Source organism: Calliphora vicina, chromosome 3, assembly GCF_958450345.1.
Source record: "Calliphora vicina chromosome 3, idCalVici1.1, whole genome shotgun sequence".
Taxonomy (NCBI): Eukaryota; Metazoa; Arthropoda; class Insecta; order Diptera; family Calliphoridae; genus Calliphora; species Calliphora vicina.
In genome coordinates, this window is record NC_088782.1 from 39,526,905 (window position 1) to 39,545,678 (window position 18,774).

General features: G+C 30.2%; 4 protein-coding genes across 4 annotated transcripts in view; 2 read left to right on the plus strand and 2 right to left on the minus strand.

Annotated features, from left to right (window-relative positions):
* The window catches only part of LOC135953703 (plasma membrane ascorbate-dependent reductase CYBRD1), a 57,474-nt gene extending 52,924 nt beyond the window's left edge, over positions 1-4,550 (minus strand). Inside the window, exon 1 of the mRNA XM_065503680.1 lies at positions 4,461-4,550. Within this exon, the coding sequence (XP_065359752.1) occupies positions 4,461-4,476 (16 nt within the window). The 5' untranslated portion in view covers positions 4,477-4,550. The remainder of the gene's footprint in view (positions 1-4,460) is intronic.
* A 4,836-nt stretch (positions 4,551-9,386) lies between these two features.
* Elp5 (Elongator complex protein 5) lies at positions 9,387-10,713 on the plus strand. Its single transcript, XM_065503682.1, has 3 exons — positions 9,387-9,673; positions 9,740-10,358; positions 10,440-10,713. Exons 1-3 carry the CDS (start codon positions 9,625-9,627, stop codon positions 10,531-10,533), a joined length of 762 nt encoding a protein of 253 aa, XP_065359754.1. The 5' UTR covers positions 9,387-9,624; the 3' UTR covers positions 10,534-10,713.
* A 369-nt stretch (positions 10,714-11,082) lies between these two features.
* On the minus strand, positions 11,083-11,762 carry LOC135954734 (uncharacterized). The gene has a single exon (XM_065504957.1). The coding sequence runs from the start codon at positions 11,682-11,684 to the stop codon at positions 11,136-11,138; it is 549 nt and encodes a 182-aa protein (XP_065361029.1). The 5' UTR covers positions 11,685-11,762; the 3' UTR covers positions 11,083-11,135.
* Positions 11,763-11,961: 199 nt separating this feature from the next.
* On the plus strand, positions 11,962-18,523 carry oxt (Xylosyltransferase oxt). The gene is made up of 3 exons (XM_065503995.1): positions 11,962-13,142; positions 15,377-15,540; positions 15,774-18,523. The coding sequence occupies exons 1-3, from the start codon at positions 12,359-12,361 to the stop codon at positions 17,589-17,591; spliced, it is 2,766 nt and encodes a 921-aa protein (XP_065360067.1). The 5' UTR covers positions 11,962-12,358; the 3' UTR covers positions 17,592-18,523.
* The last annotated feature ends 251 nt before the right edge of the window (positions 18,524-18,774 follow it).

The window sequence follows — 18,774 nt, forward strand, 5'->3', positions numbered from 1 at the left end:
CTAAATTCTACCACAGAAAAAATAAAATGTCAAAAGTAATAAAAAAACAAGTAAGAGAGCTATATTCGGCTGTGACGAATCTTATATACCCTTCACCAAATTATACTTCAAAATAAAAATTTTAAATATTTTTAGGTAAACAAACATTTTTGTTTCCAAAGTTGGTTATTTTAATTTTTTTTTTTTTAAATTTTATAAATTGAAAAAAAAAAAAATTTTTTTTAAAAATCCCCTCAATGGATTTTTTCAAATCATAATTTTTTTGATAAAAACTGCTTTTTTGGGATGTATTTTGTATATATTTTATTAACTAATATTGTTAATGTTCATTTAATATTCGTTTAGTAAAAGATACTTTTATTAAAAATTAATTTAAAATGATAAATCATATAAAAACTCAAAACGCATCGGACAAAACAAAAGCACCCTCTTATAAGATGTTTAAAAATTTGACTCGGTACTGCATATTTTTGCAATATGAGTTATCGGGAATCACAATGAATGGACTTAAAAATTCCAAAAGATAAAAATATAGGAAGACGTAGTGTGCAAAATTTAAGTTTTATACAGTTTATTGTGAAAAAAACCAATGATAAGGAACAAGTACTCCAGTAAATTTAAAATTAAAGTTATTGAAGACAGGAAGACGGGCTTATCACTACATGAATTTAGTAAAAATATTCAATTAACAGATCAGTTATTTCCAGGCTCGTTTCAAAATTTTTTAAGACTGGTCAAAAATCTCCGGTGCATTCTGAAAAAAACACGATATTATGATTCCTTGATCAAAAGAGCAATACAAAAAGATCCTGCAGCATCAGCTATTCAAGTACGAACAAGTTTAGGATTATGCGTTAGCGAAAGAACAATCCGTAGAAGAGTAATAGAAGCCCGATTATTCAGCTGACGACCAGCAAAAAAAACATTTCTATCAGCTAAGAACAAGAAAGCTAGACTGTAATTTGTCAAAGCCCACATCGACTGGAGTGTCCAAAAATTAAAGACAGTACTGTTCCCTGCCGAATCCAAATACAACTTAAAAAGTTCCGCTGGAATAAGGCGTGTACGCAGACCAAAAGGAGGAAGACTGAATCCTAAGTAATGCAAAGGAACAATTAAACATGGAGGAGGTAATGTAATGGTCTGGGGTTGCTTTTCTGGTCAAGGATTTGGGCCAAATCATAAAATTTATGGGATTATGGATCGGTTCATGTACCGTGATGTATTGAAAGCTGTAATGTTGCCTTATGCCAGTGAAGAGATGCCAATTATAGGGAGCTACCAACAGGATAACGATTCTAAGCACCCCTCCAAAGTTTGTAAGACTTGGATACACAGCAATAAGATTCAAGTTCTTCATTGGCCTGGTCAATCTCCCGATCTCAATCCTATTGAGAACTTGTGGCACATTGTTAATATGAAAATAAATAGTGAACATTTTTTAAATAAGGATCGGAAATTTTCACGATTTATTTCATGCCGTTAAAATAGCCTGGGAAGGAATATCGAAAAACGCCATAAAAACATATTATCTTCTATGCCAAGAGATGTTCTTGTGCCATCCAAAACAAAGGATTTGCAACAAAAAATTAACTAAAATTTTTTTTTATAGTATATCCTTGAAGGGGTGCTTTAGTTTTGTCCGTTTCATTTTCTACCTTAAAATATTTTTTGATTTTAAGTTACCTCTTATAGAAAGGTTAACTTTGAAAGTATTTGTTTATCAATAGTAAACATATTAAAAAATGAAAATGATACATAATATATATGTATTTAAAACTTTGATTTTATACAAAAAAATACCATATGAAAAAAATTCATTGAGGGGGTGCTTTAGTTATGGCCAATACTGTACGTCGTTGCAAAGGTCTTTGAAATATCTATCATTAGATATCCATATTGTCTATATTAATGACTCAGTAATCCAGATATATGTATGTCAAAAACCGAGGTTGTCCTGGTTTTTTTCTCATATCTCAGCCATTTGTGCACCGATTTTAAATAAACAAACTGACAGACAGACGGACATGACGTAATCGCCTCCGCTATCTATAAGGATCCAGAATATATATACTTTATAGGGTCGGAAAATTATATTGTGGAAATTACCAAATTATACCTTAAAATATTTTTTTTTAAATATTTTTAGGTAAACAAAATTTAAGTTTTTTAATTTTTTTAAAAAAAGTTTTTTCCAATTTTTTTTTTAAATATTTTTTTTTTTTTTTAAAAATAATTTATGACAAAAAAAATAGTTTGATAAAAAAAAATCGGGTTAAAAAATATTTTTCGACATTCTGACCCATTGTATGTCCAACTTTCTATTATAGCCTTATATGCATCGTTGCAATGGATTTTGAAATATCTATCATTAGATATCCATATTGTCTATATTAATGACTTAGTAATAGATATAGATCAAAAATAGGGCAAAAATCGATGTTGTACTGGTTTTTTCCTTATATCTCAGCCATTTGTGGGCCGATTTTGTCGATTTTAAATAGCAACCGAACCGGAAGAATTACCGATATATTAATGTATGATTCATGTGCATATGTAAGTTATTTGGGGGCTATGGAAAGTTGATTTCAACATACAGACGGATAGACGGACATGGCTATAACGACTTCTATAACGATCCACAATATACATATATTTTTAAGATATTTATGCTCGATAAAGTGATTTTCGGAAGTGGGCCTTATATGGGACCTATGACTAATTATGAACCGATCGTCACAAAATTTGGTGGGATGATTTCTGAGTGAACATTAATGAAGTTTTCAAGAATGGTGATAATTTGAGAGCTATGGAACATCAATACTAAATTTGGTAGTATGAGTTGACTTTATTTATTTGTGCTGAATTTGGTTTGGATATGTTTATAGTTCATATATTTATGATAGCTTTACTAATTTCAGATAGGGCAGTTGTATGGGGGCTAGGAGAAATAATTTACCGATTCTAACCAAATTGAATAGGCTTAGTCCCAATTGCCCAATTCCAATTGCCGAATTTTGTCAAATTATCTTTAAAATTTCGACCTGTAGTTTAATTACAAGGTTTACATGGACAGATGGACTGGAATCAATTAATTGACTCAGAAAATAATCCTGAGCAGATTGGTATACTTTAAGGTGAGTGTTAGGACAATATTTTTGCACGTTACAAACATCAGTACTAAACCAAAACACCCTCCCTCCCCACTATGGCGGTGTAGAGTAAAAAAAGTATAGTTTTAGCAAATTGCACGTGTTTTGAAAATGAGAATGTGTTAAGTGTTAAAAAAATTATTAAATTATGTGTGTTAATGAACTGATATACATACATATGTATATTTAATCAAACATTTTCAGTTAAAAATTCTAAACTTTTGATGTGTTTACATCTCTCACAAGGGGGAAAAATAGAGAGCATAGATCAAAGATCCGAAAAACTACTACATCGTGCTTTTTTTCTCACAATAACATTCGATCACACTTTGCAAAAACAATCAAGAACTCAAACAACAAAAATGTTACATGTATGTGTTTGCCGGTCTCTGGCATAGATAAATACACATAGATCGGAAACTCTCCTGTCAAAGTCCCAACTCAGTTGTCAAATTGTAATTTTTGAGTATGTAAATGAGTAATTTTTTTGTTTTAATTTTTTTCTAGTTTCTAATCTATGTGTATTTCTCTATGATAGAGATTCTATCTAATTATTATACTTTGGTTAATACAATAATAATGAATACTTTTTTTAGTTTGTTTTCTATTTTCAGAATATAATTCATTATATTATTTCTTTTCCGCGATGTTGACCTATTTATTAAATATTTGGAAAAGTTAAAATATAAGGAATTCAGAAATATAAAAATTTTAGATAAAACTATTGAAATGAATTTTAAATTAAATTATTTGTGATTTAAAATGTATTGTAAAAAAAATTAATTCTTTTCACAAAAGTGACTCGCGTGAACACATTTATGGCCACTTTAACTTATTTCTTTAAATTTTATTTAAAAAAATATAGGAAATCAATAAAGTATTTTTTAATTTAAAAAATTTAAGGTTTTACTAAAAAAAATGAATGTGAGAAAAGTAAGATAGTTATTCAATAGAGCACTTTTGTAATTTAAATAATTTTCCAGTTTCTTAAAGAAGATGTATAATATTTCCGGCCCCCACCCTAAACATATTTGGCCCCATTCCTGTGTGAAGTTTGTATGCAGCAGTAAATGAAATATTTTCATATACACATTCATATTTTCTGGCAATAAAAATGTGTTCAACTTTAACTCCCAAAAAATGTAAGTATGCTTAGAGAGAATGCAAATTCTTTTGGTTTAAAAAGCCATTTAGTTTTGTTTTAATACCCATATGTTTGCCCAGATAAAAACAATTAATTTTTATTACTATTTTTTTTTTGTTGTTAATAACAACGCAATTAGAAAGTATTTTTTTCCATTTACTTACTAAATATATGCAACATATTTAAGCACTTTTAATTTTATCTCTTTTTCTTATTTAAATAACTTTTATTTCACCCAAAGTCACGAACTTTATCTCAACGTTGCCTACGTTAAACTGTGTATAGGTTTGGCGAAAAAGGCCACAAAAATGAATTCTTATTTAGAATTGTGTTTTTCTTTTTCTTAACACTTAAGCAGACCATATTGCTTATTAACACAGAAACATGGTTAGCAAATTATGTTGTTTTCATTAGTTTTAGCATATTGGTCACCTTAGTTTGCCTCCAAACATAACTGTAATTGTTCTCTTGTATTCGTTTTGTTCATGGGAGTACACAACATCCGTATTGTTTACGATGTACCAAACTCTCTCTTCGTTTTGATTTTGTCGAGCAACAAGTTTTCAAGGACACCACCCACGCAATTTTTCATTGTGTTTGTGTATGCGTTGAAGTGTTACCGTATGTTCGAATATGTCTAATATTTTCTAAGTTTTTTCTTGTATTTTTACAATTTATTGATGAAAACCATTAATATTTGAGTAGTTACTTGAAATATTAGTTGTATTTAAATTAGCTGAGCTTGAATATTGAAAGAAGGCCCCCACAATTTATATTGAAAGTTGGGGGTAAATTTAAAATTATAGTCATAGAGGAAATATACATAGAGCGGAAACTCGAAAAAAACTCAAACAAAAAAATTGCTCTTTTACTATTACATTCTCAGCACTTAGGTTTCTGACAACTGAGTTAAGTCTTTGACAGGAGAGTTTCCGCTCTATGTATATTCTCTATGATTGAAACCATAGAGAAAACTCATAGAGCGGAAACTCTCCTGTCAAAGACCTAACTCAGTTGTCAAAACCCTAAGTGGTGAGAATGTATTAGTAAAAATAAAAAAAACTATGTGAAAACAAAAACAACACTCGTATGTGTAATTTTTTTGTTTGAGTTTTTTTCTATTTTCCGCTCTATGTATATTTTCTCTATGACTATAATTTTAAATTTACCCCCATTAACACGAAGTCTGGTTATGTGTTAACTAATAGTTATACTGACAGTTTTCATACGAAAATAATTTTAACCTGCAGTATAAGTATTAGTTAAGGCATAACCAGACTTCGTGTTAATGGGGGTTAGAATCTAGTAATTTGACAACAAAAATTTATTTTAATTCATAATTTTAAAACTAATAAAACAAATAATTTGGGATGTGTTTTAATTACACAAAACAAATATTTCTTAAACATATTTAATTAATAGATTTGTAAGAAATTAAAATTTGTATTGGCATTCATCAATCACTTTTTACTCAAAAACCAAATAATTTTTTTTGGTGTAGACCATGATACAACAACATAAGGTACAACCAGTAGAAAATAAATTCTCAATTATACAATTCTTGTAACGTCAAACAAAAGAAAATATAAAAAAAAATATGAAAAAAAATCAAAATCAAAGTTTGACGTTATAGGGCTAAATATTGAAAACTCTCCCTAGTGATTCTACCTTCTACAATTATTGTATCATGGTGTAGACATTAAAAAGAAAAAAAAGGAATACACATAGATCGGAAACTCTACTGTCAAAGACCTAACTCAGTTGTGAAGTTATTTAAAAACGACAATATAAATTTTTAATAGATTTCCCCTCTATCATTTACCGTTAACATTTACTTACTAATTAATTCTAGTCTGGCATCACATGCTCTACTACTCACTCATTATATAGATTAAAATGTTTTGCTCTTTATTTTTCATTCACGAGACTTTCTGTCATCTAGCTGGTCCGTCCGTCCGTTATGAGCACCCATAAAGGGTAGTAGTGTTCAAAAGTATCGTATAACAAACAAGTGGTTGATTTTGTGGTTTGAAATTGTGTTCAACAATTTGTTATTCATTCATATAGAAAACAGGTGTCCACAAATATATCGATTACATTTGTTGCTCGTGCGTTACAAAGAATAAAATTCATTCATAAATTTGAAAATAAATCATGAATGATTGACCTTATACTAATATGAAAATTAGGTAAATGTATATTTTTTTTAATTAGCAAACTACTGGTTGCGGTCCTTACAGGGGTTTCATGAAAGATTTTGAAACTTTCAATATCTTTACACTACACGTTTTTAATTTGAAATGGATAATAAATATTATTTTTCTATATGCCATTCGATTACTTTGAGTGAAAATTTAACATGTGTTTTGTTATTGTAACAAAAACAAAATACATTTAAAATGTTTACTCAACGTATTCGTCTGGGATATAGAAACTGGTAGAAAATCTCTTTTTCAATTGTTCTTGTCTCAATATGAAACTAGAAAATAACTCGAACCTAAAAATTACACAAAATAATCACGAGTGTTGTTTCTGTTTTCACATACATAGTTGTTTTTACTAATACATTCTCACCACTTGTTGACAACTGAGTTAGGCCTTTGACAGGAGAGTTTCCAATCTATGTATTTATATTTATAACCTTCACCTTCATGAGAAGGGTATATATAAGTTTGTCATTCCGTTTGTAATTTCCACAATATAATTTTCTGAACCTATAAAGTATATATATTCTGGATCCTTATAGATAGCGGATTCGATTAAGTCATGTCCGTCTGTCTATTGAAATAAATTTTCTGAAGACCCCAGATATCTTGGGGATCCAATCTTCAATAATTCTGTCAGACATGCTTTCGAGAAGTTTGCTATTTAAAATCAGCAAAATCGGTCCACAAATGGCAGAGATATGAGGAAAAAACCAGGACAACCTCGATTTTTGACCTATATCTGGATTACTAAGTCATTAATATAGACAATATGAATATCTCATTAAAGATATTTCAAAGACCTTTGCAACGACGTATATAAGACCACAGTAAGTTGGACCTACAATGGGTCAAAATCGGAAAAAATATTATTAAACCAATTGAAAATAATTTTTTTTTTAAATTTAAAAAAAAAATTGAAATTTAAAAAACATTTTTTTAAATAATAGAAGTCATTTGTTTGACCTTATTCATTATTTATTTAACTGACAATATTATTCCTACTGATTCTAAAGATATTAGAAAAGATCTTGTGCAGATTTCTATGTATTTCATATCAAAAACAGAGTTTGAACTGTCTAAAAAATTGTCAATTTTAAATTTAGAACCACATAGATCGGAAACTCTTCTGTCTAAGACCTAACTCAGTTGTCAAAAACATCAGGGGTGAAATTAGTAAAAAAAAGATATGTATAAACAAAAACAACACTACTATGTGTGATGATGTTGAGTAATTCGTGTGTTTGAGTTATTTTCTATTTTCCGTTCTATGTTACTTTTTGAATTATGATTCAGATTCAGAAAACCAACCGGAAAAATTGTTTCAAATGTTTGTATGAAAGACATGTTATAAAATTATTGATATATTTTGCCGCATCTGATATTTCCTTCGTGGGATAATTTTGAGTCTTTATTTTGCGATGTACAATTTCTCAGAGGTTTTGTATGGGATTGAGCTAGATATTTCTAACCATTCTCTAATGTTATTTCTAAACAACTATTGAATTCATTTGGTATTTCTCAATTTCATTTGTTTAATTGTTCTTTTCTGAATTCGACATGGTATCTCATTATCAACTGTTTTTTTTTCAACTTCAACTTTTCGGATATTGAATTGGCAAATCTCTTTTTCCAAAATTCTGAAATTTTTTTACAATTATAATTTGAGCGTGATCCTAAATTACTTTCTTCAAATGTGTAGTCCTCATTTTTTTTTTATTTTTAATATAGTTTTTCACGATATCCTTCACTTTTCGATCTTTTTCAACATTTGGACCTCTTTCTAAGCACCAAATATCAAAAATATGTGGGCGAAAGTTTGATGTGCCTATTGCAAAAACAATTTATAATAAGGATCAAATTAATAAAGTAAAAATATTAAAAGTCCGTGGAAAAGAAAAATCAAACACATTTTTTAAATGCATAACAAAAACAGAGCAACACGAAAATAAACAAACAACGAGGCTGCTTTGATCTGTGGGAGATAACTCAAAGAGGTGCAAAAGTGAGCAGCCAATTTTAGAATCTTGGAATATTAACAAATTAACCAAAAAAAAATCCCATTGGAGATTTCAGGGGGGAACACAACTAAACCTATAGTTGAAATTGAAATACGTATATGGATGAACGAACACTAACAGTGACACTGGGCAAATATAATTTTTTTTTTTAAATAAACACATTTTAATTGTTTTAAACTTAAGTTAATACCTTTCAATTCAATATTCATTTTGATTTATTTGAACACAAATTTTTATTATACGGTTTTAATTAATTTAAAATTGCACTTAATTTTCCACTTTTTCACACTGCAAAAATCAACTGTCACTTTTGAAGCTATTCTTAAAGAGAACAGTGGGAATGAAACAAAAACAACCATACATTTTAAAACCTTGTTTTTATAAGAAATAGTGATGACACATTTGGTGACAAACTTTTCACTTTGATTTTTATTTTATTATTTTCTTGCTAAATATAGCCCAGGATATAATTAGCTACTAATTAGAGTATAAAAAATCCTGTTTCAGGTTAAACCGAATAACTTAATTTTAATTAAAACATATTAAACAAAATATGTTAAAGAAACCCGAAACCGGTTGAATTTACAACAATAAAAAAAATAATACAAAATAATTAAAAAATATCAACAATGGACAAACCAAAAATAATAAATACATCACATTTTCGAAATCGATTTCCATCATATTTCCACATGCCTGAATATTAAGAATTAAATATGAATTTAATCTGTAATATCAATTATTAATAATTCGATTGATCGACTTTAAAAGAATAAACTAAAATTATTGATTGATTTCCGTATTATTGCATTCATAAATTCTAATAAAATTCGCTAGGATCTTATCAGAAAATTGCACAAACTTGTGAAATTTTCGACACCTGACTCGCTATTGTGAATGACTGTGTTTTCGCACACCCAGCTGATTTTGAAATTTCGCAAATTGTAAGCAATATTACAATAACAACAACAATAATATAAATTACTACAACGTGCTGTAAACAACTCAAAGCTCCAAATAGTAACATTCTTTCGCTTTACACTGTAAATTCTACCAAAAATAGTTTTGAAACCCAAAATAAGTACTGTTATTATATAAAAAAAATGCTTTCAAATCTAATTATAACCAGACAAAAGTTTGTCCTAATTGAAGGTATAAAATTGTCACCACAACAATTATTTTCCAACAACTAATACAATCACTTTTATTCTAATACAGATGAATTGGGTCAGGACAAGATTTCTCAGAAATTCATTACACAAATGCTCAAGGAACAAGGTGAAGTTGGCACCATAAAAGTACTACCCCTCAACGAACAACTTAACGACGAGGCCATCCTACAGAAATTCCTCAACGAGTGCAATATGCAACCAATGGAGGAGGGTAAATTATGGAATATTGTGCTGCCAAACCTCTCCGACTTTTTGGCGTATCAAAAAATTTCAGTGATATTTCAGTTCCTCACCAATTTGAAGAAATGTGAATATATTAAGCGTACTTTCCTTTGGATTTCACTACCTCACTTACATCACGATCATGCCAATTATGTGGTGGCCGCCTTTGAATACATGGCTGATTTAGTGCTGCATATTTTGACAACAAATGAACTTTCCCTTTTGATATGTAAGCCGGGCGGTGGTGTTACCTTCCAACACTATACGTATAATAGAACAAAATCAGAATTTAAAGTAAAACTAAGACAGGCAACTGATAAGTCAAAAACAACGAATACAGATAGTGAAGATGGTCAGAAGGCGGAACAATTGGGTACATTTAAAATTGAATTAGATGAGGAAGAAATTGTAGCGAGAAATGCTATGAAAATGCCTTATGAAAAGTAAGTAAATATAGGAAATTGTACCTGTAAAGAGTTCTTGAATTAACACTAAATGTATTAATTGTTTATTTTTAATTTCAGAGCAATGGAGGCTACAGAAAGTAACATTATCTATACACCAGATGCTGCCGATGATTTTGATGATGAAGATCCCGACGAAGATTTAAATATTTGAAAGTATCAAATAATTACTATCTTTTGTGTACTTTCAATCACTAAAATGGCTTTACACTTATTAGTATGAATTACAACTTACAATAAAACGTTTAAATTTTTATAAACTTTCTAAATTCGATATGTTTTTATTTGCATTAAAGAACAATTTTCAATAAAAGTTGGCAATTTTTCGTCTAAATTTTATCATTCTTTAGTTAATACCATAGATGTGGTATATACCAATGAAATGTTGAATGCAGGTTGAGAACTCTCTCTTGTCTCACTTCAATATTGTTTTTATCCTTGTTAGATCTGCAGTGTTTAGACAAAATTATACCAAGGTCAAAAAAGTACAGAATTAGTTATATGTCCTGTATATAGTACAATTAGGCCAACTCTGAATGCTTTGTGTAAAAATTTAAGATGCTGTACTTAAAACACTGGGGTTTACTCGCTGCGATGAAGAACATGTTTGAATAAGTATGTCAAATATGTCTATCAAATACATAGTATTATGGAGTATCACCAGTGAATCATATGAATGTAACCTATTTAAAACGAGTTCATGTTTAGTTTGTTTTTTAAATTTTATTAAAAAAGAATTTGTGAAAATTTTAAAATCTAATCATCCTTTGAAGCGGCCACAAAATTATTATAATCTTTTCTAATTTTCATGGTAGGGCGACTACTACTGCTACTGTTTTCTTGTTGACTAAATGCGGGTCGTTTATGAGAATGGTGTCTAACTTCTGAGCCATTATTATCTTCATAATTATCTCGGCCACCACCACGACCACCTCTTCTCTGTCTAAAGTTGCGATTATTGTAACCACCACCGCCTCCATATCCACCACCACCTCCATAACCACCACCCCCACCATAACCACCGCCACCATGACCACCTCCACCGCCAGAATTACCACGCCAATTTCTTTGATGACGGGGACCACCCCGATTGTGATGACGACCCCCACCCTCGTTACGACCTCCATCGCCACCGCCAGGAGTCCAATTATCTATGACGGGTGGATCATCTAAGGGCTTTGCACAATGCTGCATAAATTCGGCATCCTCTTCGGTGTAACGTAAGCCAAAATCTCGTTCACATTCTTCCAAGAATTCGAGATCTCTATCAGTTAGACGATTAATTTTACGATTAGGATCAACCATATTTTAAACAATTACAATTTGAGACAAAAACAATTAAAAATTTAAGATGTTTATGAAATTGTGTTTTTTTTTTCTAAGAATTTCAATCTAATGCTTGTTCTTCTTAAATAATCACAATAACGGCAATGTCAAGCAGCTGTTAATCACAATAGTGTAACAGCTGTAAATCACTTTTAATATCATGACCAGGCAACCCTAGAACATTAACCAACACTATTCTGTTTCCTTTGCTGTCAAAATCAGTTGCATTTTTTCTGGTTCTCTGAAAAGTATAAGATTTTTTTTTATTGTTGTTAACAAGTGAATTAATTTTAATTAATAAAGTATTATAAATTAAAGCAAACACAGCTTTAAATAAATATCATTTAACAATGTGTAATCTGACGTATATTTTAAAGTATTAAGAAAGAAATATCTCATGCATTCTTAAATTTCAAAAACCTAAGAACACCAGTGTTTTTTTTCTTCGCCCAAGCAACCTCCTCCCTGTTAATTTATATTTTTTTTGTATCGCCTAAAAGTTTTTGTCTAACAACAATTGTCATGTTAAAATTTGCGTATACGTCGCCAGCATTATTATTAATAAATAAAAACAGACAAAGTTTCATAAACCACTTCACTTATTCTCAGTCAACTGCGTGATACAACCACTACCACCTCTACAAACAACTACAATGGCTGAGAGTCTTGTGTGGCGTCTTTTGTGCCGCTATAAAATATTCTTTCTAGTGGGTTTCATTATATTTGGCATACAGATTTTCTTAGCCTATAAATCTTTAAATCTATCCGCTCTCACGTCCAGTGACACACCCGATGTAAATAATCCTGCCCTGTCGTATGTGTCCCATCAAAATGGTCGCATAGCAGCTCAACACAATTCCGCCAGCGATGATGAGGACGCTTCAAATGCGGCATTGATGACACGTAAACGATCGGCTGCCACTGCATTGGAGACGTCTGATGTAGCTCCATCATCCCTTATTTCATCCAAACAATTGGGTTTCGCACCCGCATGTAATATACAATCAAAAGATGCCGTCTCCGCCTTACAACGAGCTAAAACCAAAGACTGCCGCCAACATATCGCTCAAATTGCTTGCGCCATTCAGGCGGGTGAATTTTATGCCTCTCATCTGCCCAGCCACTGTCCGCGCGGCAATCATAGCGCCAATACTCAATTGGGTTGTTATCGTGACGAAAAAGAATTTCGTCTTTTGTCCGGTTACTTTATTAATTTCAAATCGTCCAATACTCCGGACAAATGTGTTCAGTTGTGTCTTCAGTCGGGATTTCCCTATGCTGGCGTTCAATATGGTTCGGAGTGCTTTTGCGGTGCTGATGCACCCACAGATGCTGCCAAATTGGCGGACTCTAGTTGTAATATGAAGTGTTCGGGTGATCAGCATGAGATTTGTGGCGGCTATTATGCCATGAACATCTATGAAACGGGTATAGCAAGTGAGTATGTTTGGGAATGAAATTTGTTGCATTTAAAATGTTTTAAATTTTAACTAAAAATTGCTCATTAACTACAAATTTTTATTTAAGAAAATAACTACAATTAAATTACATGTTTTTTTCATAAAATTAACCTAGATTTATAAGATTATTTTAGGCATTCCCTACCTATTAGGATGGACGAATGATAATCTCTTGTTAAAATTTAATTTAATCACATATCCAATCGTATAAACAAATTTTTAAAAATGTCTTTCTCTGATCCTATCTTTCGACTAATTCATCTTGATAATTTTAACTGGCAGTTAAAAATCATTTTTAAATTATTACTTATTTCCAGTTTTCTTCAAATTCGTTTAATTTATTAGGTAAAGAAATCTTTATTAGCTAATAAATTCAAATGTGGGTTAATTTAAGCAATTATTTTTTAAATTTTGTTCTTGCATACACGCCTTTTAAGCACATTCATCGTTATTTTAAACACGTTTTTTACAGAATTTGTTTTATTGTATTTATTTTTTTGTACTACAATATTTGCATCATATTTAAACCCGTTTCCTTGTCGTTTCAATGCCTAGCAAATTTGGTGTGCTCGGGTTATTAAACTCTTAATTAGCAAATTATGTTCTACTTTAACGTTTTTTTTTTTAACTAATTCTACTGAAAACAAAATGCATTTTTCAATGCAATTTAACAAGTAAATAATAAATTACACTAGACTATGAAGATTTTACCAGTGTTGGTTATATTAAGCTAAGAGATCTAAACCTTTTGAGCAAGGTATACATAATTGATGGGATATCGGACGTTACAACCCTGTCTAGACTGCCAATGAGTACTTTTTGGAAATACTGAGAAGGATATATATAAGTTTGTGAAAGTTTAACAAACGTTTTTTTGGTGTTTTTTTGAAAGTTTTTTTTTAAAAAAAAAATTAAATTTAAAAAAAAAATAATTCGAAATTTTTTTTTTCAAGAAATGAATAAAACATCTTTGGAAAAAAAAATTAATTTTGTTTACCCAAAAATATTTAAAATTTTCATTTTGAAGTATAATTCGGTGAAAGGTATATACGATTCGTCACAGCCGAATATAGCTCTCTTGCTTGTTTTCAAATAAGTACTTTAATTCTTTAATCTAAAAAGTACCATGTTATAAAAGAACTTTTTCAAGAAAGTACCATTTTGTAAAATTACTTTTTCAAATGGTACAATTTTATAAAATAAATTTTTCAAGAAAGTACTACATACATATTTTTTATTTAATAAAAAGTACTTTTTTTAGTAAATTACCTGTGCACAGAAAAACTACTTTTTTTTAAATAAGTACATACTTGAATACTTTAAAAAGCGATATTGTAAGAAAATACCTTTCTGATTAAAATTAATTTTCAAGAAAGTACCATTTTATAAAAGGAAAAAAATTTTTTTCTAAAAAGACTTTTTCAAAAAAGTACCGTTTTATAAAAGGACTTTTTTAAAAATATACCTATAAGAAAGTAAATTTTTTATAAAAGGACTTATCAGAAAGACAATTTTTTTAAATGCCATAAGAATGTACTTTTTCGAGAAAGTATCTCTTTAAATAAAGGACTTTTTCAAAAAAGTACTTTTAGTTCATCATTAGTCCTTTTATAAAAATGTGTTATATAAGACCGTTTCCCTAAAAGGTACTTTTTATAAGTTGTTTTTTTTTTCAAAATGGCCTTTTTAAATAAAGGACATTTTCAAAAAAGTACTTTTAGTTCATTATTAGTTCTTTTATAAAAATGTACTTTCTTATAAGTCCTCTTCGCATAAAGGTACTTTTTATAAGTTTTTTTTTCAAAGTGGTTCTTTCTTCAAAGAGTCCTTTTCCAAGGAAAAGGTCTTAAAAAAGTACTTTCTTCTAAGTCCTTTTGTAGTACCTTTTATGGAAGAACTTGTGGTTAGGAGTAGTTCTTAGGTTACTTATTAACTTCTTTCTACCAAATTATCTTCATATACAACATAATTTCTTATAATAAATTTTCATGTTGCCTAGTGTTATTTTTTCAAAAACCATTCACCACATTCAAAGACTCAATTTGATTTTACTTGAACAGAAAATTTGCATTATTTCTTCATACGTTACAGACAGACACAGCTACAAAAAAAAAAACAAAAGTACACTTGAAACATGCAATTAATCAAACGTTTATAATTTTTGTTGTTTGTATTTTAACTAGAATTTGTTGCTTTAACTTTTCATTGCAGAATTTTCAGCACAAATTGCTGAGACTAGTGTTAAACCCGACACTACGGAACGTATAAAAGTAGCATTTTTATTAACACTAAATGGTCGTGCTCTACGACAAGTCCATCGTTTACTGAAAGCTTTATATGCCCCTCAACATGTCTACTATATACATGTGGACAAGGTGAGTTCCATGCATGCATAAATTATAATTTAAACTAGTTTTAAATGGTTGTTTTAAATAAAATAAGATTATTGCAACAAAGAAAATTGGTGCAATTAAGAGACAAACAAAGAATTTAAAATGATCAACTTTAGTGAGGCAATAAATTTTTGAATTATGATTTAAGAATTATGAATTTATTAATCTATGCTTGAATTTTCTAAAACACTTTCTTTTCTGTCTCAAAATTCCAGCGCCAAGACTATTTATATCGTAAACTCTTAGAACTTGAACCTAAATTTCCCAACATAAGGCTAGCTCGCACCCGTTTCTCTAGCATTTGGGGTGGAGCCTCTCTGCTCACTATGCTAATGCAAAGTATGGACGATCTCTTGAAATCCAACTTTCAATGGGACTTTGTTATCAATCTAAGTGAAAGTGATTTTCCGGTGAAAAAACTTGACAAACTGGAGGAATTCCTGACGGCCAATCGCAATCGTAATTTTGTCAAGAGTCATGGCCGAGAAACTCAACGTTTTATACAGAAACAGGGTTTAGACAAAACATTTGTGGAATGTGACACCCACATGTGGCGTATAGGAGACCGTAAGCTACCCACGGGCATACAAATAGATGGTGGTTCAGATTGGATCGGCCTGTCCAGACCCTTTGTGGAATATGTTTTGGAAAATAAAGACACCGATGAATTACTGAAGGGACTTTTGGTTATATTTAGGCACACCCTGCTGCCTGCAGAATCTTTTTTCCATACAGTTTTGAGAAATTCGAAATTTTGTGGCTCATATGTGGACAACAATTTGCATGTGACAAATTGGAAACGTAAATTGGGTTGTAAATGCCAGTACAAGCATGTGGTGGATTGGTGTGGCTGCAGTCCTAATGATTTTAAACCCGAGGACTGGTCTCGACTGCAAAATACCGAAAATAAATTGCTTTACTTTGCCCGCAAGTTTGAGCCCATCATTAATCAAGCCGTACTCTTAAAATTGGAAGAATGGTTATATGGACCCTATCCACAGGACTATCCCAATTTACCCGCCTATTGGCAGAGTTTTTACCATCATGAGGATAAAAGAACTAAACAAGACGACTTGACTTTATCGCTAGCAGAAAGTCTGGTAAGAAAACTGAGCAAGCAGTGGGCTACCAAAAGCCATAAAGTAGTGGAATTAACACATTATATGCACAATGATCAGTATAAGGGCTTTTTAATAAGATATCAAATATTGGACCCTTTCAACAATACCATTTACGAACTGGAGACTCGTATACGTCCTGTACAATATGCTAAATTTGCCAAAAATTCTAAATTCTCTAAACGTTTAAGAAACTTTGAAATTTCCTCAGAGTACGATCAAAAAGAGCAAATATGCCGTAATATGCAAAAATTCCTGGGACCCTATACAGATTTGGTACTAACGTTTACCTTTCTGGGCTCGGGTTCAGCATCACCCAAAGATACTTCGCATTCCTATAATCTAACCCTATTGTGGGTAGATCCCATGGGTCGCTTGCAAGACTTTAATGAATTGCATATAGAGGACACACAAACTGATAATATCAATTATTCGAAAGCCTTGCTGAAACAACCCCTAACGCCTGGTATCTGGACAGCTAAGCTAATAGGGCGTACCGCCATTTATGCTCAAACTAAATTTCTCATCTCTCCCTTGGCTCTTTACAATGGTGAGAATATACAAGCCGATAGGGCACGTTTAATTAATGCTGGCGATGGCCTTACCTTGGCCGAGGATTTTGCTTTGCCCCAGGAATGGCTGCAATACATACCAACCTTTGAGGAATCGGCTCAACTGAAAAAATTGGCAGCTCGTAATGCTTTAAGAACCGGAGATAAACTTTACGAATGGATAGATGATTTAACAGGGAAATTCTTTCATATTAGAGAGACTTGTGCTGTAAATGACGCTGCCACCCAACTTACAACTGCTGCTTTAGAAAAGTTGCCCCTGTGCAAAGAAACCACTTGGAGTTCTCTAGCTCCAGATCCTAAAAGTGATGTTTATGCTCTAATTAAAGCCTCTAACAGTTAAAAATCTTTACATAATTAACTTATAGCAAAAAAAAGAAACCAAAAAAATGTATGCAATATTTTTCAATTAAAAATTTTATCAAAGCAGCCATAAAGAAAATAGGCAATATTTGTTTGTTTTTGTTCTTATAAACAAATTCAAGTAACTAAAATCATGCCATTATTTACAATTTATTATATACAAATACCTAAACAATTTTATTAATTAATTAATTACTACTATTAAATTAATTGATTTTTGTTAAGATTTTGTTGTTATATTCGATTTATTAACGAAGTTTAAGCAATTTAAAGCACAACTCTTTTTTTTTTTGACTACTCTACTCTATTGTAAAGCACACAATACACACTTTTAGTATTAAGTAAGTAAATCATTTTTAATAATTAACTCAAACTCTTAAAAGAATTTTACTTAAAATATTTTTTTAATAACTTTATTTGATTAATTCTATGTTTGTTTTTGTGTCATATATAATATGTTTTCTAACTTGAATTTGTGATATATTCATTCTCCTTTTTTTATTGTATTAATTTGTAATATTGTATTGTCCACCTTTGTTTTTGTAAAAACTTTGTAAATATTATTAAAATCTCATGAAATATTCAAGGAAAGCATTTTATATCTGTTTTGAAATTGTATTTTTTATATATATTTTAGGTATTTAATATTATTGTTTAACTAAAATTAAAGTAAAGAAAAAAACTCTTTCTCACTCTCTCCCTCTCTGTACATACATCATAATTAGTTAAAAACAAATCATTAATTTTTTTCTTAAAAATTTTATCTAAATTATGTGAAATTTAAACAAATGTATACAAGTATGTATGTATGTGTATTATTTTTGAAAATAATGCATTTTCATAAAAAAAAAATTAAAATAAAAGAATTCAAATCATCATAAATAATAAATAAAAAATAAAATTTAATTTTAATTATTTTTTGGGATTTTTTTTGGTATAATTTAATTAGACTTACAAACAAACCAGGAATTAGGTTTATCACAAATTCAGTGAATTTTCCAACATGGGAAATTGTCAATATGATTACTATTAGACTTGGGTAGTTCATGAACGAACACATTATTGAAAGATGCCATTATTTGAACTCAATGAACTAGTTCAAATCTCACTTGGTTAAGTATTGAACTATGAACTAAAATGTTTCAAATGAACTCTCTTAACTA

What these genes read in the sequence shown, in the direction of transcription:
- Elp5 (XM_065503682.1), top strand. Translation starts at nt 9,625, where the DNA reads ATGCTTTCAAATCTAATTATAACCAGACAAAAGTTTGTCCTAATTGAA. An exon ending in AAAGTTTGTCCTAATTGAAG is followed by an intron (nt 9,674 to 9,739) that starts GTATAAAATTGT and finishes ATTCTAATACAG; the next exon opens with ATGAATTGGGTCAGGACAAG. An exon ending in ATGAAAATGCCTTATGAAAA is followed by an intron (nt 10,359 to 10,439) that starts GTAAGTAAATAT and finishes TTTTAATTTCAG; the next exon opens with AGCAATGGAGGCTACAGAAA.
- LOC135954734 (XM_065504957.1), bottom strand. Translation starts at nt 11,684, where the DNA reads ATGGTTGATCCTAATCGTAAAATTAATCGTCTAACTGATAGAGATCTC.
- oxt (XM_065503995.1), top strand. Translation starts at nt 12,359, where the DNA reads ATGGCTGAGAGTCTTGTGTGGCGTCTTTTGTGCCGCTATAAAATATTC. An exon ending in CTATGAAACGGGTATAGCAA is followed by an intron (nt 13,143 to 15,376) that starts GTGAGTATGTTT and finishes TTTTCATTGCAG; the next exon opens with AATTTTCAGCACAAATTGCT. An exon ending in ACTATATACATGTGGACAAG is followed by an intron (nt 15,541 to 15,773) that starts GTGAGTTCCATG and finishes TCAAAATTCCAG; the next exon opens with CGCCAAGACTATTTATATCG.